We start from the raw sequence: 25,256 nt of genomic DNA, 5'->3' as shown, positions 1-25,256 counted from the left end.
CTGGATCATTGCGAACGATAGGCAGATTGAGTTACATTATTTCAGTTATACATCGCAGATTTTGAGCAAACAGAACTCGGCTCGCCGGCAGCGCGTTGCTTCTTTTGGCGCTGTTTTAGCGGCATCCCTGACTTCTATTTTGGAAAAAAAAACGTTTCAAAGGTAAGATAAAAAGTAAACTTCAGCGTAACAGCATTTCAATCTTACTACAGTGTACTGTAGCTTTGCCTCTTTGAACATACAAATTTGTATATTACAATTCTTTTGTTCGATTGACAGTCATGCAGCTGCATTTACATCTGAGTTACATCTATTCGTGTTGCAGACGAAAGAATTCGACATCAAGATGACTTGACTAGCAGATTACTTAGCAGATTGCTTGCAGACTTGACAGATCATCTGCAGATCTGTTTTTGATCTGTTTCTCGTCTGCAACTCAATTTTTTTGCCGACGATCAATGGACTACGTCTGCACAGACTGAAAACAGACGCTGCAGACGATAAATTAGTCTGCTGTTAGTCTGTTTTCCCTGAAACAGATCTGTTGCAGATCTGCTGCAGATCTGCTTGTTTCGTACGGGTTCCTCTATGTTTCCACCAGCCCAGTCAAGAATATAGGAACGGTGTCTGCCATTCACCCGTTTTGGGCCGAGGGAATGAGTTACACTATGAATTGAGCTGTATTGGTAAATTGATCTAAATTGGGGTTTGGAAAAAAATTGTGCTGCATTACTGCATTACATCCGTGTAGCTATAGGAAACCCACACGCTTATTTATGAACTGTATATGCTCATGTTATGTCATCTAAAAACAGAATTAAAAGAGTAGAATAAACTTGCCTGTTGTCTTCTTGTTAGGTTTCATTCCGCGCCAGGATATGTCAGTTGTCTTGCGTGACATTTTCCGCTGAAGTACGTGACAGCAGTCCCTAAAATCAATGCGATCGTGGCAAACCATGTACCAAGATGACGGACGAAGCAGAGTATTCCCAATTCTTGGCAGTACATAGAGGCCAATTGGAAGTTACTGGTATTCCTGTTCAGTTTTGGAAAACTCTCCACGAGAAGTTGAAAAATGAGGTAATTTTCTTTTAGAAAATCAAATGAAAGCTGGTTGTAAAAAGAAACGCACGTGGTTGCATGAGAGATAATAGGAGATAATTCGGAAGATTGCAATTTTGTGTAGTACAAATGCTTGCAAGTTTTAACTTGATCGACTTGAGCTTAATCCTGTTTGTTTCTCGTGACACATGGGGCTGCTTCCATTGCCCTACTTGGCTATTGGCGTCTCTACGAGCGTATGGACTTTTCTTCCTGTGGCTTTTCCCCTGGCTCCCTGTGGATCAGTGTGTGGATCCACCTCTGCTGGCATAACATAGTCCCTTTCCTGTATCTCCTTTTGGCGTGACTTTACATAGCTGCATGTTGAACTGCAATATACAGTGTATGTAGAATGCCACTTTACTATCTCTTGATTTATTTTTAGACTTATGATGCTGGGTTGTTCTTTACCATGGCTAAGGATGAAGAAGGAAGTTTGAAAGTTTTTGTTACCAGTGAAGAAGGAATAAAAGTGTCAGATCCAAACTGGTGAGAAGTTGGATCATGTGTACTAAAGACATCCACAGTCGAGTGTTGATAGACACCCTCAATCGATGCCCTTGATCGATACTCTTTTGACACTCGATCAACACCTCCATTGACATTCAATCAACACCTCTGTTGACACTCAATCAAAACTTGATCAACATCTTGGTTGACAGTCAATTGAGAATCAGCTAATTTTTGCAGACACATCATTGAGTACTGATCGATACATAAGAAACCGACTATCATTACCGACTGTCAATTAGGTGTTGGTGTAGATGTTGATCGAGTGTCTACTACCAAAAGCTTGGAAGTACAAACAGTCATCTCATGCGAGATATTACAAAAAAAAAAAACCCTGTGAAGTTGAAGCGTTGTAAAATGTCAAGTTTGTAGAGGGTCTTACATCTGTTGTTGAAAGGATACTAGGTTATTGTTTTGTTTTTGAAATTATTATTTAATTAATATGACAATGTCACGTGAGAACTGGTAATGAAATTGATCCTTTTAAACGAAAACAAAATGTTTGCACTTCATATTGATATTTGCTACATTAATGACATTACATTATAGATTTGATCAACAGCAAGGAATTAAAATCTTGTCAATTAGTGTTATTGTAATAGTTAGTTATTTTCTCTATTGGCATTCTGTTCACAGTGTGTTTTTAATTGATCATGCCTGGACATACCAAGTAAACTATGCACGTGCTCAGCTTATAGTGGTACCTGGTCTTGCTGACAGAATGGGCTCTTTAATGGGATTGACAAGTATGATATACCAACTGTCATTTTGAGACAATGCTTTTAAAAAATATCTTATTGCCATAACTTTGCTAAAACTTGTATTTTCTCCATATCATTACTTGTTTCCCATTTTGCAAGTATAAATATCCCTGGAAACTCTGGTTGGGATGTTACTTGGCTCAATCTGCTGGAAATTTTCCAAAATAAATGGAACTTCTGAAAAGGTGGTCCCGTTTTCTTGCTAGGCCATTCCAAATTGAAATTTATGTGCCATTAACTGTTTTGCATCATTTGCAAGTTTAATCTAAAGCTGCTCTCATGGCCTGAGATCTTGACCAAAATAGTACTTGTCTCAGAGAATGTTCAAGTTGAACATGTACTTCCCAAAGGGATATTAACAACCAAAATTTTGGGGAATTTTTTTGTATAAGGTAAAAGACCATGATTTCCACTCTTCTCATCCCACCCGTCAGATTGTTGAGATGTACATGTATCTATTTTTATGTTACATTAAATTAATAACTACTTACTTATTTAAAGCTTGAACGTACAGTCTATATAGAAAACTCTCATACTGAAGTATTGGGAAGTCAACGCAGCAAGGCTAACCTAAGAGGTTAAGTCCTGAATTATGTCATGGGACACATGATGTCTTGATGTTCATTAATTATATATTACATGTAAACACGTAGTACTGCAGTATCTTGCAGAAAATTTAAATTACAACCTTACATGGTATTGTATTTGTCTTAGATGAGGAATCTACAATTAGTCAGGAGCAGCTCATTGAAGAGATCTTTGAGAAAATGTGGAGGTCTATAATTGTTGTGGTTCAATATTACCCTAAGGTACACTTTCTTTGGGGTTTTCCTTTGCTTCATATACAGCGACTCGATCATGGGGTGTTCCATAACCCTAACCCAATCAATGTAATGTATGTTCAACACATGAAGGGAACCATTACGTCTACAGCAGCTTTCCTTTACTCTGATTGGCTGCATGTACATGTATTTCCTATGGCATGATATAAATAATTATAATATGTAATTGTAAGATATTACCATACAGCAGAACAAAGGAAAAGACCAAGTTGTTTCAAGGGTAAAACTGAACCACATTACATAATTCTACATGGTACCAGTAGAGTCAGCTTACATTGCCTAGTGGCTTTGCCTCCCCAGGCTTATAAATGAACTCTCTGTCTAGCACAGCCTGTACTAAATCAGGGAATGTAAGATTAAAAAACAAATTACTTGGAATGATGTTTATACCACCTGTGAACTCTGTCAGCCTGCTATTATATTAATATTTAACAAATGGTCAGTGTTAGTCTAAAATAATGCATGGTCAATTTGGTGCAATTAATGTATAATTTTCTAATGATTTTGTGTTTAAATTTCAGTTTTAATCAGAGTTACCATTTAAAAAAGACGGTAAGTAAACAAAATAAATTATTATTGATTGAATTATTGGCAATTATAATAGGCCTTGAATTTTCACTGACCAGAACTTAAACAATTAGTGCATTTTTAACTGTGTGCAAGCCTGGCTAGTAGCTCATCAGGCTGCTGCTTATCTCTGGTTTCCATAGCATTTGTGAATAGGAGTATTTGAATCCCCCTCCCTCCCACCCACCCAATGAGATGCACCTCGTGGTACACCTGATGGAGTTTTATAAACCTGCGAGCCAGCGAGCCATGCGAGCCAAAGGGCGAGCCATGCGAGTCATGCGAGTCATGTGAGCCCTAGTAAAAATGTTAAGATTTTTTATTTGTTACATTTACATTCACATGAGAACAAGAACAAAAGCAACAGAACAAGATGAATAAGATCGCAATATTAAATTCTTGCAATATTAAATTCTAAGGGAAGGGACAACCACATGCAGCAGTCAGCCAACCGACAAAGTTTTGGTAACTCTGATTCACTACAGAGCGAACCTGTTAGAATTACACGATTCACTCACCATTCTTGACGCCAATACACGGAGTTGCCCTGAAGTACTGTTCTCTTTTTTCTTGAATGATTTTCAACGTGGATATCAATGAATGACAGGTGCCAATGGATACCATTCACTTACCCATTCGAGTAGCGGTGGGGCGGTGGAGCCGTACGTTTCTCTCAGAAAATTTCTTTACTTTAGTCCTGAACTTTAATAAATTTTTGACGCATCGTTTTTATTTTTTGCGGATCCTGGGCGATTTGAATACACAAAATTTTCTCCAAACAACAAAAATATGAAACAAAGAAAAAAATTCATCACACTCAGGGTAGCCATTACTATGATGCAAGACTTGGCACGATGTGCAGATGTTTAGAGCATTTTTCATATTTGCCGCACCAGCAATAGTTCTGGTAACCGAAGCGAGATTAGGATTTTCTTTTGGGAATATTTAAATTGTAGGCACTTTTGTAGCTAAATTTTTATTTAAAATCAATTTCCCAGGCCCGGAAAGAGAGAGTACCCTAGGAGCGAGGTTGTACCGTTTATACTTGTCCCCAGGGTCATCTCCGCTTTCAAGATGGCGGGCGAGCAGTTTATAGCGATAGTTTAGTGATAGTCGGGTGCGAGATCTATGTTTCTTGGCGAAAAGTCGACGACCTCCCAGACCAGTTGAAGAAAAAAAAATACTCGCATAAATGGCTCGCATGACTCGCATGACTCGCATGACTCACATGACTTGCATGGCTCACACCGTGGCTCGCATGGCTCGCTGGCTCGCAGATTTAGCAGACCCCACCTGATGGAAAGAAGCCTGTTGAGAGTAGTGTCTTGCTAAAAGGATGCAACACAATGACCCCAGACAGGGTTCTAACCCAAGGCACTCAATCTGGAGACAACCAAAATAACCATTAGGCTATAGTACCTTCTAAAAAAAACATAAAGTAGCCAAACCAGTTATTCATTCTAACTTATTATTATTTTACGGAAATTAATTTTCAATGCAATCTCTCTGAGCTGACTTTGACCAGCAATTTAGCATTTTTCTGAAGGGATACTTACTATCTAATTACTGACCTTTTTCATCCTTGACTTTTTCCAGCTGAGTTGTGGTGCGAACCCTGAAATTGTAATTTTCTACATATTGACATCAATTGATAAATATAGATTCAGGCTTAAAATGTTTGTCTGAATGCACAAATTAGAGGATAAAAGTCTTGCAAAAAATTATTTACAAGTGTTTTGCTAATGGTAAAGATATATGTCTCGTAGGGAGATTTTAAGTCATGAAGTGTAGTTGTGGCTTCAGAGTTTTGGGGGTACATGGAAAATCGGGGGTAAAATTAGAGTGTTAGACTGAGGAGAGGGAAACAACTTTTGGTCTGAGTTATCGGGAGGTTTGAAAAAATGAGGGTTCAAGAAATTAGGATTCTACATGCAGTGTAATTATGTTTATCTCTGTGCATGTTTCTAACATAATAATTTATTATGGGATAAGTCAAGACAGAATGCTGATTCAGACAAGTCGTGATTAAGTAGGATTCACTGGGCCATACGCCCTTCATTGCGCAAAGATTTATTGATTTAGCTTTGCTGGAACAGATGCAAGTGTCCCATTTGTAAACCCCTTTCAAGTGCTAGTCCCTAATCATTTTACAGTGCTGTGATTGCAGTTTACAACACAGTACTCTTTGTTTCAAATTTTCAGGCATATTCCTACTCCGATGGCCAAGTTTATGAAAAGAGCATCACTGATGATGATGATGAGCAGTATACACCATTGTGGTTTGTCCTGGATGAATTTGGTTCTTGTATAAAGCATTCAGATGACCCCTCCTTTGCTGTAGCTATGATTCATTATGTACCTCTTGAGGTCACTTTTTCAGTATTGTGGCCTTTGAAGGACATGGATTATGGAGGTTTGTTATTAATTAAAATAAGCATTTTGTGGCCCTGATGGTATATGTATAGAATGGGGAGCCTTAAAATATTTGGAGTTAGTATGTATGTATGAAAAGTCACACATGATTTTTAATTAATTTTTTCTGTTATCGCACGTCATGTCATGACATGTCACACTCCAGTTGCTTATTAAAATATTCACTTGACTTGTTTTCATGTCAAGGAGAGTAAATTTGTGTGTTCCCTGATCATACAGTTGCTCCCTTGTTGATCATGGAGTTTAAGTTCAAAAGAAGAACATTAAATTTGAATATACAAGTTAATATATATACAGGTCTTGTACGATAGTTGTTACCTAGAATAACTAACATAACAATAAAATACATGGAATCGAAAACAAAATGGCTTTGCAAAAACAGGAGACAACATGATCCAGAGGGAGAGGAGGAAATGCAAACAGTCAACAGTGGAGTTTGTTCCTTAGTTTCACTAACTGTGTGTAATCAATGAATCATTTGTAAATTCAGAGGAGGTTACCAGAGACTATCTGCCACATATCAAGGAGCCTATTATGAGAGAGTGTTGTCTGTTGCCATGGTTTCCTGAGAAGTTGACAGACAAAGAGTGGATTGATAAATTATCTGATGAAACAACTTTGGAATTTGTAAGAAAAGAACTCAATGCATTGCAGATGAAGGTTTGTAGTTTTTAGTATTTCTGGAATTTTCTAGACTGTGACAGTTGAATTGCTTAGACTAATATGAGCAAATTATATATATGCAGTTTGGTCAGTGTGGTGAGCTAACTAGGAAAATGTTGACTGTGGTAAAAACATGTTTTGATGTTGCCTGTATCATCATAAATCAGCCAAGTTACAAAAATTGTAAAAGATGTTTGAATTTATCACCCTCTCCCCATTTCTATACCTGGGCAGTAGAGGCACTTTAAAGTGTCTTGCCCAGAACATAACATAATGACCCTGGGCAGAGCTGATGGTTTGATTTGATTTAGTGCACTTGTCATACTTAAGGGCACTAAACCTCCCTCTAAGATGTATTACTGTATGTGCATAAAAAAAAAGACATGAACAGATGTGCTTTTTTTTCACAGGACTGGCAGGCTGAAGTTTATCCCACCCTAGAGAACACGGAACCTACTGCATCAAATCCTGATGGTGAAAAAATTTATCGTGTGTTCACTGATGTTCAACAAGTGAAAGAGTTCCTGACACATCCAAGATTTGTTTTAATAGACAGTAGGGAAGAAGCAGACATTCTATGGATTAGGCAACATTTTAAAGATTTCAGGTTGGCTTAAGACTTATTAGTGGCATTTTGATTGGAAAAGAAATTATTTTCATTGATAAGTGTTGTTTACTAGCAGCTTTAGTCAAACAACACGTGTAACAGCTAGGTCTAACTAATCCAGAATTAACAGCATTCAGTGTCAAACAGTTAGTTATCACAAATGCACTACTCTTTTCCCTGCAGATCAAGAAAGTAATTTTCCAATTTGTTGCCTTATCTTATAGTGATGTTATTAGTTAAGTTCCAAGAATCAATTGGTACATCAAGGCAATATCTCCTGATTGAAGATTTCTATACTCTCATCTATCTCATGTTCATGTAGGTTTGACAAAATTAATGTCTCAAATCTTATTGATGTGTAACGGGAAAAAACTTTTCGATTACTTGTGGCTATGAAATCCCTCACCCACAACCAAGGTTGTTTTAGTAATTATTAGCAAAGTACAATTTGATTGATTTTGTTTTCTTTCCTAGATCTTTACAAGAAAGTGGTCAATTTATAAACCAGTTTCCCAATGAGAATAGCTTGGTATGCAAAGACCTCTTAGCAGCAGTTTGTCAGAATGCAACTCTCCATGAAATTGGCAAAGAAGATGATTTGCTCAGGAGGGGACCAGAATGGCTGCCTGTGACATTTAACTTAAATTTTGAACTCCCACTGTTTCTTCATCATTTCCTTAAAAGAAAAGAAAGGTATGTACATGACTGTATGGTTCTATAGGCGTGAAATGGGGGAGACCAGGGAGTGAGAGTGTTTTTGCCCCCCCCCCCCCCAACCCTTCCCCACATGCCTGCAATGCAGGCAAGTGTGTTACTTATGGCAGGTAAAGTAATAAGAAATACTGTAGTTGCAAAGCATGCTAAATCACAGTGTTGGCACCTCTTATATATACATTCTCTAGTAAAATAAATATGGTATAACATATTCTTCTTTTATATTGCAGTTTAGTTTAAACGTTCACGTAGTATTTTTACACTTAAAGCAAGAAGTCTTATATGTTTAGCAATAATTGTTAACTTGCCCTTTAAGGACTAGTACGTCTGATGAAGTTTGCATAATGGTCAAAGTGATATTCATGTAGAGTGAAAGTGTACAGTGGATATATGAAAGATTATATATTTGAACTGTGGAGAAAGATATGAAGACATCAGCGATCATTGCAGTTTTATGCACAATTAACTTAAGTAGCTGCAAAATCGAAGCCTGAAAAAAATTCAGGCTTGAACGGTATTCAACCCATAACCTCAGTCTGCGATAACGGTGCAGTGGTCTACCAACTGAACTATCAAGCCATCTTTGGGTACATTATGCTATGAGCAGCTCCCAGTTGGCTTTAATTCAGTTGCAGTTGGAAAAGTACTGCACCAGTATCGCAGAGGTCATGGGTTGAATCCCGTTCAAGCCTGATTTTTTTTCACATAATTGCCGTAAATCTTCTGTATGATAGTCCTCGGTATGCTGACACAAACTGGGTATAGTCGCACCACTTTAAAGCCAACACCAAAGGGCAGGAGCTCTTATCAAGGAGATACACATCTGTGTTATAGAGGTAGAGATTACACCAATGCTGGTTTTCTTGGAACGAAATTAACTGTGCGTATTTAAACATAGAGATGTCTATGTTCTGGAGGGGTCTGTAAGGAGAGGTTCGACTTTATTGATGTGCCAAGGAATTAGAATGATTTTAGAAGCAAAATATTACATGTAGCTAACTGGAAAAATGGCAACCACAGCAACAACAACTTTACGCACTCATACATTAAAAGTTATACAAAAAGTAGAATATGTAAATAAATAAAAGGGCAGGAAAAAATGAACATTTGAGTCTGGAGACTGAAGTAGCCCGAATGTTTTATAGTCAGTCTCCAGTTGTTTTAGGGTTTTTATAGATATTGAAGAGAACTATTAAGAGAAGATATGTGGACATAGAAGAGAGTGGAGAAAATCAATACAAGTTTTCAGAATGCTGTTCAGACAGTAGATATAATTTCAGTTGTTTAGAGAAGTTGAAGGGATTGAGATCTTTAAGGTGAGTGGGGATATTGTCCGAGAGAATAGTTGCTGTGCAAGCTATTGTTTGTTTCCCAGAACTGGTACGCACTTTTACGTACAGATTTCATGGTACAGTCGAATAATAATCGCCATGATTGCACTGTGCTTATACATGTATGTACTTTTTTATGGATTTTTTTTCTCTCGCAGTGGGCTTGACAATCACTGGATATGTAAGCCATGGAATCTGGCAAGGGCTCTTGATAGTCACGTGACATCAAATCTAAACTACATTTTAAGACTGCTTGGGACGGGGCCTAAGGTTTGTATGAATGTTTGAGTAAATCATGATGATGATGATGATAATAATAATAATAATAATAATAATAATAATAATTTTTTTTTTAAATAATAACAAGAACTTTATTGAAATCTCCTTAGAACACCTATTTACAAATCTTCACACATTCCACTATAATAATAAAAATAATGATAACAATAATAATAACTTTTTAAAAATTTTAGCGTCATTATGTATTTATTTAAACTTCCAATTTGATCTTCACGCGGATGTCTGTTAAACCTGTAAAACATGTTTCCGTATCTAATCATGATATCATGGTTACTACAACTAATACTAATACTACTATGATCATCATAACATTAATTAACATATAATAATAATAATAATAATAATAATAATTTTTTTTTAAAATAACAAGAACTTTATTGAAATCTCCTTAGAAAACCTATTTACAAATCTTCACACATTCCACTATAATAATAAAAATAATGATAACAATAATAACAACTTTTTTAAAATTTTAGCGTCATTATGTATTTATTTAAACTTTCAATTTGATCTTCACGCGGATGTCTGTTAAACCTGTAAAACATGTTTCCGTATCTAATCATGATATCATGGTTACTACAACTAATACTAATACTACTATCATCATCGGTATATTACAAGGTAAAAGTAAATAAAAGAAATAAACTATTAAAACCTATTTCAACAGTGTTTACATAATGGCTCCCTCCTGGGTTTCAACGTCAATATCAGTGTTCTTAAAGTCACAAAAGGCTTTCCTTCTAGCTCTTGAACCTCTTAGGCAGATTAGTGCGGATCTTAGTAAAGCGAAGGATGTCCTTGCTCTTATCCAGGAGATTGTTTTAGCATAATGTTCTCCTTTCTTGATGGAGATCAGCTGCGCCAGTCTGGAATGGTATTGCAGGCACTCGTTTCCCATGCCGCCTGTTGACGTGAAAATAAGGGGTGTAAAAGTTCCTTGTTCGATATCCAAAACCCTCCTCGCGTAAAGACGCTTCTTCTCGTTCTCATGATTGCGGTATATCTGTTGGAGCTCTAGGTCCCTATACGAATCAGCATTAGGGTGACAAACCCTCACGTCAAAGAATGCTGATCGTTGGTTCTCCCAGAACCCGCGCGCATGAATATCTAATCTCGCATCTGGAGCTCGATTAGAACCTCTTCCCAGCTGTTCACCCGAGATGTCTTGCAGGACAGGCTCAATCTCAACATCGGTACAAACCATATTCAGGAGTTCGGCTTCTAAGTCCCTCAGCTCATTGTGACGTTGGGTAACGAACCCACCTCTCTTGCATATCATTGCGTGGTCCACTGTAAAAGCATCACCGCATACACAGGTGGAGGGGATATCATCGACCGGCCAATCGTAGCGCAGTTTGATTGCATCGCGGAACTCTCTCTTATTTAGATTGAAACCCATTTCACGAAGGGGGAGTACCGTCAGCCAAACAGATGACCCTTTTTCCGCAGCAAGGTCAAGTGCCCGTTGGACTTTCTGTGGGGCTACCTCTCTGATATGCTCTGCCCTGTCTTGGAGCACCGTTGCTCTCTCACTCCTCATTGCCTGTTGTAGTGGCTTGACCAAAGAATCATCCGGCATCTGATGGGATTGAGCCACGATCTGTTGGACCAGCGGGGTGGTAACTTTGACGGAGGAGGATTGCTCAAGATTTGCGTCAAGACACGGGTTTGTCATGCCAAGCCCCCCTAGACGGACTGGCAGTGCTAGAATGTCCCTGTCCAGCCGAGTGCACCTATGCTCCGTAATTGCAGGGATGAGCACCTTAGATATGGCATTCTCCAAAGGCTCCAATAATTCTTGAATATCAGGCAAAGTTCTCAAAAAATAGGTCCATCGGTGCTTGAGGCCAAAGGTGTAAGCAGCATAACACGCTTGAGGCTGAGAAAGAGCAAACTCTGCCAGCTTGGTAATCTCGCTGACCCAGTTGGTCACCTTCTCGCTAACGTATTCCTCTAGATATTCCCGTGAACCTATCACCGCACCCAGATGTTTTTGTCCCTCTACCGTCACATTGACAGCCGTGTCCTTGAACACTTCTTTCACGCTTGCCTCTTTATCTGGCTTTGAGATAATCCAACATTTCTTGGGGTTGGGAAAATAGCCAAAGACTGGGCCAAGGCTGTTGAGGACATCCCACCATTTCTTGATTTCCAGTACAGAGCCAGCTCCACAGGCATCGTCAGCAAACCAGCACTGTTTAATACTGGACGCCGCCTGCAGGCTTGTGATCAGCGGCTGCACACTTAAGGCGTAGAGGGCCATAGCAAGTGGGTCACCCTGTGTTGTTCCTTCAGCTGAAATGATCTCTTTGCCGCCGGTAATAAACAAGCGTGCCGACTTCCTGTAAGTATTGATGACATATGCTGCAATTACAGGGCAGAGAACCCGGATATTATGCAGTGAAGTTGCTCTGTTAAGTGCATTGAATGCATTAGAAGCATCGATGAGCAGTACCGCGTCCGTGTCATCTGCTTCAAATATGGCATGCATAGCATGTATAGCAGCCTCACTGCCGGACTTTTGACCTGCGCATAGCTGGAGTGCACCACTCGCCTCAACCACGTCTCCCTTAGAAACGTTCATTACACACTTTCCAATAATCCTTATAATAATAATAATGATAATAATAATAATTAACGCCCAAGTCGCTAGTGGAGGGAAGGTGCCTACGAAGCCCGGGGGCTGCAACCGCAGTCACATCCCCAAGGCGCTAGAACACCCGACTGGCCTGCCCAACCCGCAACCAAGCCACGAGCCCCCGCGCCAAGCCCCCTAAAGGCACCCGTCACACTCAAGCCAGACGGCATTGGTGGAAAAAAAAAAAAAAGAATAAATAAATAAATAAATAAGTAAATAAAGAAAGAAAGAAAGAAAGAAAGAAAGAAAGAAAGAAAGAAAGAAAGAAAGAAAGAAAGAAAGAAAGAAAGAAAGAAAGAAAGAAAGAAAGAAAGAAAGAAAGAAAGAAAGAAAGAAAGAAAGAAAGAAAGAAAGAAAGAAAGAAAGAAAGAAAGAAAGAAAGAAAGAAAGAAAGAAAGAAAGAAAGAAAGAAAGAAAGAAAGAAAGAAAGAAAGAAAGAAAGAAAGAAAGAAAGAAAGAAAGAAAATAAATAAAATAAAATGCTGAAAAGAAAGGGGGGGATAGGGAGGGAACGCCGAGAACCGCTAAACTATAATTCAATCCACAACGCCACACTAACAGAGCGATGAACACACTGCGAGCACATGGGACGACAACACATGTACTAACCAAATATACCACTGGACAATGTCAGCCCCAGGGCTCTCACGACCATATGACTGTTGCAAACGCTACAGAAACGCACCAAACGCTAAACAAACGCTAACAGATGGCCAAGGCACTAACAAACGCCTACAAAAACGCTACTGACCAGACTGGCTCCTGGTCATAAACTATGTAAAATTTCATTGAACTATATCAAACGCTACAAAACACACCAAACGCTAACCAAACGCTCACAGACGGCCAAGACACTGACAACCGCCTATAAAAAACGCTACTGACCAGACTAGCTCCTAGTCGTTAACTATGTTAAATTTCATTTAACTATATTAATAATAATAATAATAATAATAATAATAATAATAATAATAATAATAATAATAATAATAAAAGCTTTATTTAAAACTGAAAGACCGATCAGCGAAGTCCGGGAGGAAGACGCTGGATGATGCAAACTTTATATTAAAAATCTGTTATTGTTGGCTTCCGTCTCTCTCGGAAGCCAATGGATTCATATGCGCCATGGTGACAGTCTCTTGTGGGTTGCAGCACCTGCTGTGGCTGTACAATCCTACGGGCAGACCCTGTTACAATATTCCTGCAAGCAAAGTAAGCGCCTGGCTCTGAGGGTGGTGATGCTGCACTTAAGTGGCCTCTTCGGGGCGCAGGCCTGGGCAAAGGGTTTCAAGATCCTGGGGTGCCTAGTCGTCGGAATCCCCCTCAGCCTCTATCTACACTGCCATGCCATGCCATTTTATATTAGCCAATGGCATTAGATACGATCCAGTGGTTCTTGTTCCTAGTGTAGTGTTTGGTGGTAGGTAACATGGAAACATCCTACGGAAAGGTGTCGGTAACTTTTGTCAATTTATTTCGCGTAGTACTTTGTTTGAATGCTCTTTCAGTGAAGGTCAAAACTCTTAGCCTTTTTTTCTTCAAGTTTTCAAATGCGTTTTAAACAGTAAAAACTTTTTCAAATAACTTGAACGTGTTCCACCCGCTTACCTGGTTTTGTAGTGTTTGCAAAATAACTTTTAACTTGTTTACCATCTTCAGCTTAACGATCCTGCAGAAGAAAAATATAGATATACAGAAACCTGCGTATGGCTTTCTTATACCAATGTGGCCCGGGTTCGATTCCCGGACCCGACGCCATAAGGGGGTTGAGTTTGTGTTGGTTCTCTTCTCTGCTTCGAGGGTTTTTCTCCGGGTTCTCCGCTTTTCCCTCCTCAGCAAAAACCAACATAGAGCTGATTCCAGCTGGCTGTAAGCTGTGTTCCAAGGTCACACATGGAACGTATAGCGGCTGCCAGAGGCGCCAATGTATGCTTTCGGTTCGACCTTGTTGAGCTGCGTCGTTGCTGTACTTTGCGACGGCGATTAGCCGCGACAATTATTATTATTATTATTATTATTATTATTATTATTATTATTATTATTATTATTATTATTATTGTTATTATTATTATTATTATATACAATAGTAATTGCCTTAGAACTCAGTGGAATTCTATCGTTTTCCAGGTTGCCTGTAAATACATAGAGAATCCAGTTCTGTTTCATCGTGAAGATGTAGGTCAAGTGAAGTTTGACGTTCGCTATCTGGTGCTCATCTCCTCAGCGAAGCCACTTGTACTACATGCAGATAAAGTGTTCTGGTTAAGATTTGCAAACCAGTGAGTAGTGGATGCGGTCAATCCCAAGTTTAAAATGTGATAAGTTCTCCCTATTGATTATCATACATTTCTTTGAGTGTCAGGCCCTGTCCATACTACGCTGCTGGAATTTGAAAACGGAAGTTTCACCCTGAAAACGCATCAAATGTTTTCCGTACACACCATGTCGGAGAAATCAAAAAAACGCAACAATCACCGGTCAGTTTAGATTTGTGTTTGAGGAAAACTCAGTCAGGGAAATCACATGATTATCGTGACGCCATCGCTTTCGAAAAGCTCCGTTTTCAAAATGATTTCCTTCTACACGAAAACGAGAAGCCGGCGTTTTCAAATTCGTCCGGTCCGAAGAGCGTTTTCGAAAAGCTCCGTTTTCGTGACAGAGCAGTGTGGACGGTGGGCCTAACCGTGGAAATAAAGCTGCGTTTTCAAATTTCTCCGGCGCAGTGTGGACGCTGTCTTCGGTTTGAGAATTTGGTTTTTAATATTCAAACACGAGGACAGTGTTGAAACTCAAGTAGGAAATTTAATGGAAAAACAAGATCGTCAAAATCCTTGCTCTCTAAGAACACATTTCTAAATACCGTCTTGTTTACAATTTCTTCTTGTTTTAATTCTCGAATGATGAGTTAGGGATGTATTATACAAAATTTCGATGATAAGCTCTTATCACCAAAACCTAGGAGTGTGTACCTCAATAGCGCAGTTCCTTCAACAGTGGCTCCGTTTTGTAAATAATCTGCCTCAAAACCAAACAGTATAGCTCAAATAATATGGTGAGGGACTTTAAGAAGACCGCGACGGCAACGGCAACGGGAACGTCGCTAAACAAAAGGTTTAATGAGTAGATCAGTGGCTGTTGCACGTGCGTTATAATTCTTGATACATTTCTTTGCCGTCCTCTTCAAAACAACGTGAAATGACTAAATTCTGCGTTGTCCAGAGAACGTGAACCACGACGGCTATTTTTTTATTTTTATTTCAAATATTTCGCCCTGTCCCAGATTCAATTTCGTGATAGTTTTGACACGAAGAAACAAAGGAAAATGACTTTAGAGTATCTCGAGATTCGCAGATAAAATATAAAATCATTTTTTAATGGACGTTGTGCTCGGCGTAGTGTCCTGGTTTCTTAAACTCCCTATTAATATGTTGATGACGTCCTCCCGGTGAGTCCTACGCAGAGAGAAACATTGGACTGTTAGTTTACCAGTAACTTGTATGTAATATATCAAACACGAAAGACAGTGTTTGACCACATTTCCATACACCGAGAAGAGAGTTGAAAATACGACGCGTAGTGAAGTATTTTTGACGAACGTCGAGGTCGAACACTGTCCTTTCGGTTTGATATATCTTCTCAATCGAAACTAAAACTTAGGAGAAAACGGAGAATTAAAATCGTAAAAGTCTATGCTAATTAAGATCAGATATCCAAACACCGTCACGGTCATGATTTCCTTTGTTTAAACTTGATGAATTATTAATGAGTTTGAGAAGTGTAGTTGGTTACGCGACTTGGGGAATCCCCAAGCTGTTTAAAGAGCCATTGCTGAGTAAATCGATGACGGCTGCCTAATATTCCTTTCTGATATTTTATTCGCTCTTTTTTAGGCCTTTTTCATTGGATTCCTTTGATGTTTACGCGAAACATTTCACAGTCATGAATTACAAGGATAGTGAAAATTTAAAACAGGTAAGAAAACAGCCACAAAATTGGTGGTAACATTTCTTGTCTTTATTGATAGATTTGCCTTCCTTATTAATATTTTTCGCTAAAATTACAGTTTTCGCTCTTTTATGATGGTAGACATGTTGCTGCTAGAGTTGTGCACGTCAAAAAAATGTTAAGTCTTGACTAATTTTAACACGTCTCGTCTCACTTAGATCGGAATTGTCTCGTGAGGTAGTTTCAGACATGCTTGTAAAATAGACATGTTTCGATCATAATCGCACGCTGAACCGCTCTTTGTGAATCCTGTTTGTTACGAAACTTTGACGTGTTTCATTCGTGATTAGACTAAGCATGCTTTAGGTCAGTGTGAATGTGGTACATGTGGGTTATTGACCAAGCGTGAGGTCAAGATGGCTGGATATCGGCCAAGTTCTTTTTTTGCGTGTTTATGGACCGAGACGGAGTTAAGGTTGACTTCATAAACTTGCAAAAAAACGACGCCAATATCCAGCCATCTTGACCGAACAAACTTGGTCAATAAAGGATTTATCATGCTCTTGGGGAAATTTTTCTTGCGGAACAAAGCGGGTAGTCCTGAGCGGGCGAGATAGCGAAATATAGCCCGCTCGGGTAGCCAATCACAGCACAGGATTTGGTTCATCTGGCCCGCACACGGAGCTAGCCAAAAAATAAAAGTGCATACCGGTTTGTTTAGGAAGGCAGCCAAGCTACAATAAGATTGGGATAAAGTGTGTTGTCAGGCGCCATCTCGAATATGTAACCGCTTCTCCGGCTATAAAGTGTGTGTTAATTAATGGCCGGGGTTTCTTTGCTTCTTACAGGTGCATCACCATGAGTTTATACCTATGTTTGAAAAACAATATCCTTCTCACAAATGGGCAGATATCGAGGTAGATATCTATACATACTTTGTTAGATAGGTTATAATGATCGAATTAAACAAGTTGTTTTCATTTTTTTGTCTCGGATTTTCCTAAAAGAAATAGAAAACATGTTTTCCGCTTGTGGAAGTTTCGGAGACCCTGTCACCTCGTGTTCCCACAGCATTTCTCGTTGTCCCAAACTTCCACTCGAGTCGTGTTTTTATATCACGATAGAAACAACGTACATGTTTTCTTTTCCTAAATAAAGCTGATATTGATTTAATTCTATTTTTATTTAAGGAGTTGTAGCAAGAGCGACGTATTCCTGTCTTTAGTTATATGGTGATAAATAAGATTGTCGTTAAATGGACATGAACTTTCTTACACTAGTTAACTTGGATTTACTGACTTTTCAACTCTTTTTACATTTAATTTGCCTATGCAGAGCAAGATTTTCAAAATGTTCCGAGGGATGTTCGAAGCGGCGATCTCCGATTCGCCGCCAAAGACCTTGTTACACTGCGCACAGGTTTGTAGTTGAGCATTGGGTTTTATAATATGTACTTGAGGAGGCAGCGTGGCCGAGGGACGACGGACTTGAAATCCGGAGTTCGCGGGTTCAAGTCCCGCTCTGACTACTAAGCTGGAGTCGTTCCCAGGTAGACCCTCGTTCAACTCGTCGATCAAGCTTGTAAATAGCCAACTGGTCTGCCTCTCGCCAGTTGGGACTTTTAAGCCTATTATGTTTAGTTGATATATTTGTTTCTTTCAGTTTATGTGGCATGCCTCTGAACTAGCTAGGTGTAGCTAAGAGCATTGACAGCTATAAACAACAACATTTGAACATTTTCTTGACGACTGAACTTCCAGTTGCTGAATTTTCAAGTGCCATTTTTTATTATAGTCTTTCTGCTGGTTTCCCAAGCTTTTCAGCCAATCGGAGAACCAAGGTCTGCACGTTCAGTTGATTGGCATGCGGCTACTCTGTATTCCCCGCCTCCTATACCTGCTAGACTAATGCCTGGGTTTTGATTAGTCACTAATTTGGCAAAACCAGACTAGACATAGAGATATAAAAACGACGTCAAATCAATCATTTGTTGGCAGAGTTACGTATGGTCCCTCGGTTGTTCTCACGCGCACGACCTGTTACAGAACCTAACAGTTTGTACGGTTTTTACCTTAGGCCCAGTTCATACGTCGCATTTCTGCTGTGTCGAATTCAATTCAATTAAGTGCGACAGAAATGCGACAGTGGATTCATACGTCGCACTTGTGTCGCACTTTATTCGGAATTTATAGTGTCGGTCATGTCGGACAGTGGAAAATGCTTTAAACGTAGAGTATTCAATATGGCGGATGAAGACACTGAGCGACGAAGGACTAATTTTGCGAAAAATTGTTCGCCAGTGAAACGAGAAGGAGATTAGGCTGACAACGGAGCAGTATGTGTTGCAATTTGTTCAGGTTGCATTGGGTCGTGAATGGCCAAGTTTCTTCTTTTCTTTGGCGGGAAAACATTTATGCATGCTCAATACATTAACATAATGTATGCATTAGATTCGACACGGCAGAATTTGACGTCTGAATCAGTGTCGCATTTCTGTCGGATAATGCGACAAGACCAGTCGAACGTGCGGCAGAAATGCGGCAGCCGATTTAGACGTCAAATTTCTGTCGAATTTAATTCGTTGAATTGAATTCGACACAGCAGAAATGCGACGTATGAACCGGGCCTTAGTAGATTAGGCATCTTCGAGTCTGTGTAAATTATTTGTACTTTCTCAGGAAAAGTGTTTTAGTATACTAATTGTTGTTTATTTTTCAGTCTCGTGCATTTTATGCCGTGGATCTGATGCTCAAATGGGCGGACGATGGTAATTTTGTTGTGATACTTATTTTTAGTAAACTAATCGTATCTATAACAAAATTTTTGGCTCCGTTTGGTTCTTCGCGCAACTGTTTGTTACGTAATTGGCGCGCGATCATGTGGATATCCAATGAGGTATCCATGTACCACGTTTTGGAATTCAATACCTGTAATTTGACACCTGTGCCCTCTGCACGTCAATTTTTTTGCATCAACGATCGCATCTGGTACCCAATTAATTTGCCAGAATGTCAGTCGGTCATTTTGGCGTTAACGGCTTCTGCAAGATGTTATGTGCCTCATAGCCTGCGAAGCTGGCGGTATTGTAGGCGCGCGGAATAAAGTTTTGTGGCGGTATTGTAGGGGCGCGGAGAAAAGTTTTGGCGGCGGAGCCGCTAAAAGGGAGCGAGGAGGAGAATGGGGAGGAGGACCTTGTATTTTTCGCGGCCTCGCCGCACGCGATTACGCCGCCAAAACTTTATTCCGCGCGCCTGCCGTGCAATACCGCCAGCTACGCAGGCTATGTGCGTCATATCAGGCCCTTTTGCCTGCAACCTGGCTCCAAAATTACTTAAACGCCGTCCAGATAACAAATACAGTCGAAAACAGAAATATCATACGCTATAATCTAAGAATATTCACAAGAATATTTTCAGCGTAAAATCGGCAAAAAAATAAGAATATTCAGCCTCGGCCGGAAAAACAATATTCTTATAAAAAAAAAAGAGTGTATTACACACATACATGCATATACTTTATTTAACCTCGAATTGTTTCCCTACTGTTTATAAAATCGGAAAAAATGTATAAACCGTTTAAAACCGCTTAAGAAAGTCTACAGATAGTGTCTATTCGGATGGTTTGTTATGTCTGAACTTGTATTTATAGATGCTTTCCTTTCCCCTGTAGGTTCAAACGATATAATTCCTCAAGTTCTAGAAGTGAATTACGGCCCCGATTGTGAACGAGCTTGCCGTTATCATCCAAACTTCTTTAACTATATTTTTAGTTTGCTATTCCTTGGAGATTCGGATGGATGGCCCGTGGAAAAAATAGCCTGAAACATCTCTTGCATCGCTAGAATTGTTCTTTAATGTAATGTCCTCGATGGTCGTGGTACAATCTCAAATTTCGTTGCAAGCTATCAGTGTTCCGTTGCCCATCTCTAGAAGCCACAATCAGTTCCTAAGAATCTCCAACTTATAGCTTAGTGGTCGTCATCGACCTCTGTTGGGAGAGCGCAGCAAATTGTTTCTTGCGTAGCCTGGGAACAGGCTCCCGGTGAGGACCGAAAAAATTCGGCGAGCAAAACGAGCCGACGAGCGCGAAACTGAAGAATTTGTAGAGGGAAGCGATCTAGGCGAATTCTTGTTTTCGCGCTTGCTGGGAGCCTGTTCGCAGGCTATGTCTTGCGTTGATGACTGAATCTCTTCCATGTTACACCAGTCTTAATTTATAACATTTTTTCCACAATTGTTCTCGAGGAATGCGAACAAAACAATCCTTCCAAGCCCGTCAAATAAGGTCAAGTTTATTTGCAATTTCTGTCTAATCACTATTACAGCAACCAAAAACAAATGATGCTGCATTTCTTATCACGTAAGACTCTATTTATTACATGTAAATAACAGTAAATTCAATAAAAAGACTGTCCCACTACACTGATCTGGGTAGCTGTCTGTCCACCTTTGTATAATGTTTCAGTATTGTGTTCAGTGTTGTAGTTTATTCCAGTGCCTTGGTTTATGTAACTTGGCTTATACAGCTGAAATATGTCAGAGAAACAAATTAACAAGAGGATAGTCACAAATATTTAATATAGAAGTAATAATATGGGCCGGTTTGCCCGATTAAGTTAACCCAGGATTAGCGAAAATTTTGATCCCACTTTTATAACTTTTAGGTGAGGTTTTTTGTTTATATAGTTTGCCCTTCAGTTTTGAATTTCAGTCATCTTAGACTACACAAAACATTAGCAGTGAAAAATAAGAAAACAAGAAAAAGTAATACTTTGGATAACTTTTAATCGTGGGTTAGCGTTAACCGGCTTTCAAACAAACTCCGGCCTTGGTGTGTTAAGAGTGGCGCTGTTACCATTCTTAAGTTTGCCAGGTTTGGAAAGTTCAAAAAGTTTCGATTACATGACAGCCAGCCACACAACATGGATTTCTCTCAATCAATAAAAAACACTTGCCCTGAACTGTGTGTTAATCAGTGTGTTTCTATGATTTTTGTATTTGAAGAAATAGTCAACTGCGACAAGAGAAAACTGTGGGTTACCTTGTTGTTTTGGTGGCATGATGTTGTCAATGTAGTCGTCAACAGTGACTCGGATGCCAGCTGGTTCATATATCGCTACCACTTCAGTGCGAACATCCTCTCCTTTTTCTTTTATGGCAAATCCACATCCCAATGTCTGATGGGAATTCCACAGGACCTAGACACAATTCGCTCCAAAGATTCATCCATTTAAGTTCGAACTTACACTAGTACTAGATCAGGCTCAGGTTGTTCGAAGGCTGGATAACACTGTCCACCGAATAAATCGCTATCCAGTGGATAAGTCAGTGTTAGCAAAACAAAGCACGTTATTCACTGACCGGTGGTTTGTGTTATCCACCTTTCGAACAACCGGGGCCAGATGTTCTGGGTTACTCCATGTAATTTAAGTTGGGACTTCCCACTGTATGGGATTACAACTACAGTTTAACGCCTATTAAACGGCCACCGTCGGGGAAGGGCCGCCTAATAGGGGTGGTCGTTTAATAGGAGGCCGCTTAATAGGGGTTCGACTATATATCCAGTTCTCTGTGCGGACACTTCTGTAATGCGCGTAGTTCTCTACAACTGACACTTGCAGTTGATCCTTGCTGTTTTTCAGTCAAACGGACAAAAGACACTCATTGATAGTAGTCAACAGACACTTAAGAGGCTGCCTCGTCCTCGGCGCCTTTGAATTGCTTCAGCGAAAAGTGCTAAAAGGAGAGCGCAGTGTTTGATTGTTAAGCGGCGTTACCTTCCGCGAGTGCAACAGGCCCACAACACCACGGGCACCACTCTCCAACTAAGGAGGGACGACTGGGGACGAGGCGGCCCCAGAAGTGTATTTTTTTTTCGATGAAAAAGAATGTCGATCAGAAGTTTATTGGTTTACTACCTTCAGTTACGCCCTTTAGTTTGTTTTATTGTACAGCTGGAGTCATAACAGATAATAGATAATAGATAATAATAATAATAATAATAATAATAATAAATGATGGCTCCTGTGTAAAGTTAACAAATTCCCATTTCATCAGTCTTTAATAAACTCCCGCAGTTGTTGTGCATTTACTGTATGGATAGACACCTTCTGTTATACAATGTAATTACAAGTGCACTGCTACTCTACTCTCTGTTAGGCGAACATTTCTCCTTGAGAGAGGAGCTGACGATGTTCAAACTCGTACCTCAAAGCTCACATTAGATGATGTTAAAAGATACATTTCGCAAATTCTCACCTCTATGAAGCGGTCGCTGCTTGTGGTGACTTCTGGTTTCTTGTAATTGTAGGAATTGCCTTCGTTGTACCTGGAACAACGGGCACGTTTTCAGTGTTACAAACTAACTAGAGGTAGAGCGTAACAGTGAACAGGTAAAATGAAGAGGTAAACGTGTGTTGGCTTAAGATTTACCTAATACTATGTAACCGTCTCGTCAAACATTATGGGGACTGAATGCTCATACAGTCTTAAAATTTAACAATATCAAAGATCGCATGGCTCGCTATACTGATTGAGTCGTTACCAGTTTTCCACTGCGTCACTGATTGTCCTTGGACTGGGCCATTCGGCAATGAAGTAATTGGCGTCGTACATGTCGTGAGAAGCTGCTATGTCTGTTTGTGAGGCCAAAGCATCTGCAACTTTTTGAGCCTCATCTGCAAGAGTTGTGCTGTACTTTAAAGCTGGGGTTCTATGTTTGTCTCTGTAGAAGTTGTGCTTGTCGAGGCAATCTGTCTGGATGCTTGCAAACACTGGGTATTTGATAAAACTGAATGATGTCAGAGTGTCTTCAACATATTTGTCGCGGTCTTAGATCCAGACGCGTGCTTCTATTTCACATATTCTACGTTCATACTGGCTTTGCGAGTTGCGACTTCCGTACCGTTTATGCATGGCGAGGAGAATGCCCGCGTGAGTGGCGCCCTTCTTGAAACACTTACCCCTTATCAGGTCAAAATAAATGATGTTCCCTACTCAATGCAAACCAGAGCCTACCGAGGGACTGCCTCGGTTTGCCTAACCTTGTGAAAAGAGCTTTGTTTTTTCGAAGAATCCTGACCATGAACAATACTAAACAGAGTGCAAAAAACGTACGTACCCTATCTCAGACCAAAATAGTAAAAATTCATACCTTTTTTTCATATACCAAAATGGGTCAAAAAGTAATTCCTTATGGCCCCGCAAAGAGCTATATAGCTTTTTAAAGAGAGTTACCCCCTATTTAGAAGAGTCCATGTTACACCTACCAGTTTGAATGAAAACGCAACCAACGAGGGAAGAAAACAGGATAATCCTGTTTGCTCGCGGCATGGCATATGTAGGTGAATCCATGTCTGATGAGAAGTCAATAAATATATAAGTAACAAATGCAATGAAAACCAAATTTTTCTTTAAAAACGAGGTGATGTACAAATAAAGTACCAGTACAAATTATACCCACAGAGATTTCACCCTCTTCTCTTTAATTGCGCAGAAAAAGAGGCACAAAAAAATCTTTTGTAAAACGCTATGCTGAAAACCTACTTTAAAAAGGCTAGCTTGTTTATGGATCGTAAAGTCTTTTTCGTTCTTGCAGGCTTTCATTCATATGATGTGCACGCGCAACTTTATCGGAAAACATTGCGAATGTTTTTTCTTTAATTCTTATAATCGAAACATGTAAAAGGGGAGGAGAGGCAGGGGTCAACTAGAAAACTTCTAGCACTCGACGATCATTTTTATTTGGATATGTCGCTATATATTAGTGTTCTCACTCGAAGTCCCTCGATTTACTTGCGCTTTCTTTTTGAAATCTGGTTTGAGAGAATTGCTGAACGTAGAACATACTCGAATGTAAGATTCTTTCAGCAGTGCTACCCCACTGAGAAAGTAGTCAGAATGTAGAATCTAGCTGGTTCTATTAAAAAGAGACGTAAACTGGAATTTCTATTCGGTTTGTAGAAACTCCCTCCCCCCAAAAATCGCTTTCGTTCTGCAGTAAATGCTCTTTTGGGCAATGCACTCAACTGAATGTGAAATGTTAGTCTAAAATAATAATGAAAAAGTAGACAGAAAATCATGTCCACACGATACGAACGTCGGCTTACCTTAAAGAAGCAGTAAGTTTTAAAGAATCTTTCGTCCCTCAGTGATGTATCAACCTTTCTTTGCACCGGACGGAATTCCATTAAAACGCCATTCGTTGCTAATGACCTGGAAACAATAGGTACATATTTTTTTAAAAGAAGAACGGTATAATTATTCGGTGTTATGACTCGTTTTAATCAATTTGGGGGCAATTTTGTTTCCGAGACCAGCATTTTCTGAACTGAGCGCAAAACTTACCACGATACCAAAACAACCATATTATATCGTGTTAATGACCACGTTCTATCTGAGAAAATATACTGTAATGGTTGCACGGGTGCGTGTACACGATTCGTTTGCATATAAATTACCTTTCTAAGGCCTTGATTAGAAATCAGTTTAAATAAGTAAGTGGTTCTCCTATTGTAGTTTTGAAAAAGTAACAATTTAGTACCTTACTTAACCACAGATGATAAAAGGATTAATATCGGGAGATAAATTGCTTGGTTTCGGAGAAACTAAAAAAACACTAGATCGGTATTTTAATTATACCAACATATTTTGGTGATTATTTGATTGAATTTTTTTATAATTACTTCTAAAAATGGAAGACAGTTTATATAAAAATAATGACATTTTTCAGCGTCAACACAAAGAAATTTTCTTAATGTGCCCGTTGCTCATACAAGCACTGTTAAAATGAACACGGCTCAAAATAACATCATTTAATGTGGTCTAAATGACCGTTTTAAAACGG

General features: G+C 39.4%; 3 protein-coding genes across 3 annotated transcripts; 1 reads left to right on the top strand and 2 right to left on the bottom strand.

Annotated features, from left to right (window-relative positions):
- The first annotated feature begins 883 nt into the window (after positions 1–883).
- Positions 884–20,831, top strand: LOC110066233 (tubulin--tyrosine ligase-like protein 12). The gene is made up of 16 exons (XM_089296190.1): positions 884–1,080; positions 1,487–1,590; positions 2,248–2,357; positions 3,087–3,147; positions 3,736–3,766; positions 5,984–6,194; positions 6,705–6,874; positions 7,288–7,484; positions 7,959–8,177; positions 9,688–9,799; positions 14,595–14,746; positions 16,358–16,439; positions 17,261–17,329; positions 17,748–17,831; positions 19,131–19,179; positions 20,082–20,831. Exons 1-16 carry the CDS (start codon positions 967–969, stop codon positions 20,231–20,233), a joined length of 1,917 nt encoding a protein of 638 aa, XP_089152316.1. The 5' UTR covers positions 884–966; the 3' UTR covers positions 20,234–20,831.
- LOC149118433 (uncharacterized) lies at positions 10,222–12,429 on the bottom strand. Its single transcript, XM_089296172.1, has one exon. It carries the CDS (start codon positions 12,411–12,413, stop codon positions 10,500–10,502), a length of 1,914 nt encoding a protein of 637 aa, XP_089152298.1. The 5' UTR covers positions 12,414–12,429; the 3' UTR covers positions 10,222–10,499.
- On the bottom strand, positions 20,684–24,651 carry LOC110066232 (Golgi-associated plant pathogenesis-related protein 1-like). Its single transcript, XM_089296203.1, has 6 exons — positions 24,520–24,651; positions 23,680–23,766; positions 22,956–23,184; positions 22,670–22,739; positions 21,453–21,609; positions 20,684–20,937 (listed from the first exon to the last, which is right to left on the bottom strand). Exons 2-6 carry the CDS (start codon positions 23,762–23,764, stop codon positions 20,930–20,932), a joined length of 549 nt encoding a protein of 182 aa, XP_089152329.1. The 5' UTR covers positions 23,765–23,766; positions 24,520–24,651; the 3' UTR covers positions 20,684–20,929.
- Between the last annotated feature and the right edge of the window lie 605 nt (positions 24,652–25,256).

The sequence above is a fragment of the Orbicella faveolata genome, unplaced genomic scaffold (genome assembly GCF_042242905.1).
Source record: "Orbicella faveolata isolate gen_17 unplaced genomic scaffold, um_ofav_v1 contig_1, whole genome shotgun sequence".
Classification (NCBI taxonomy): Eukaryota; Metazoa; Cnidaria; class Anthozoa; order Scleractinia; family Merulinidae; genus Orbicella; species Orbicella faveolata.
Note: the sequence above shows the minus strand (reverse complement) of the source record. Positions and strands in the feature narration are given on the sequence as shown.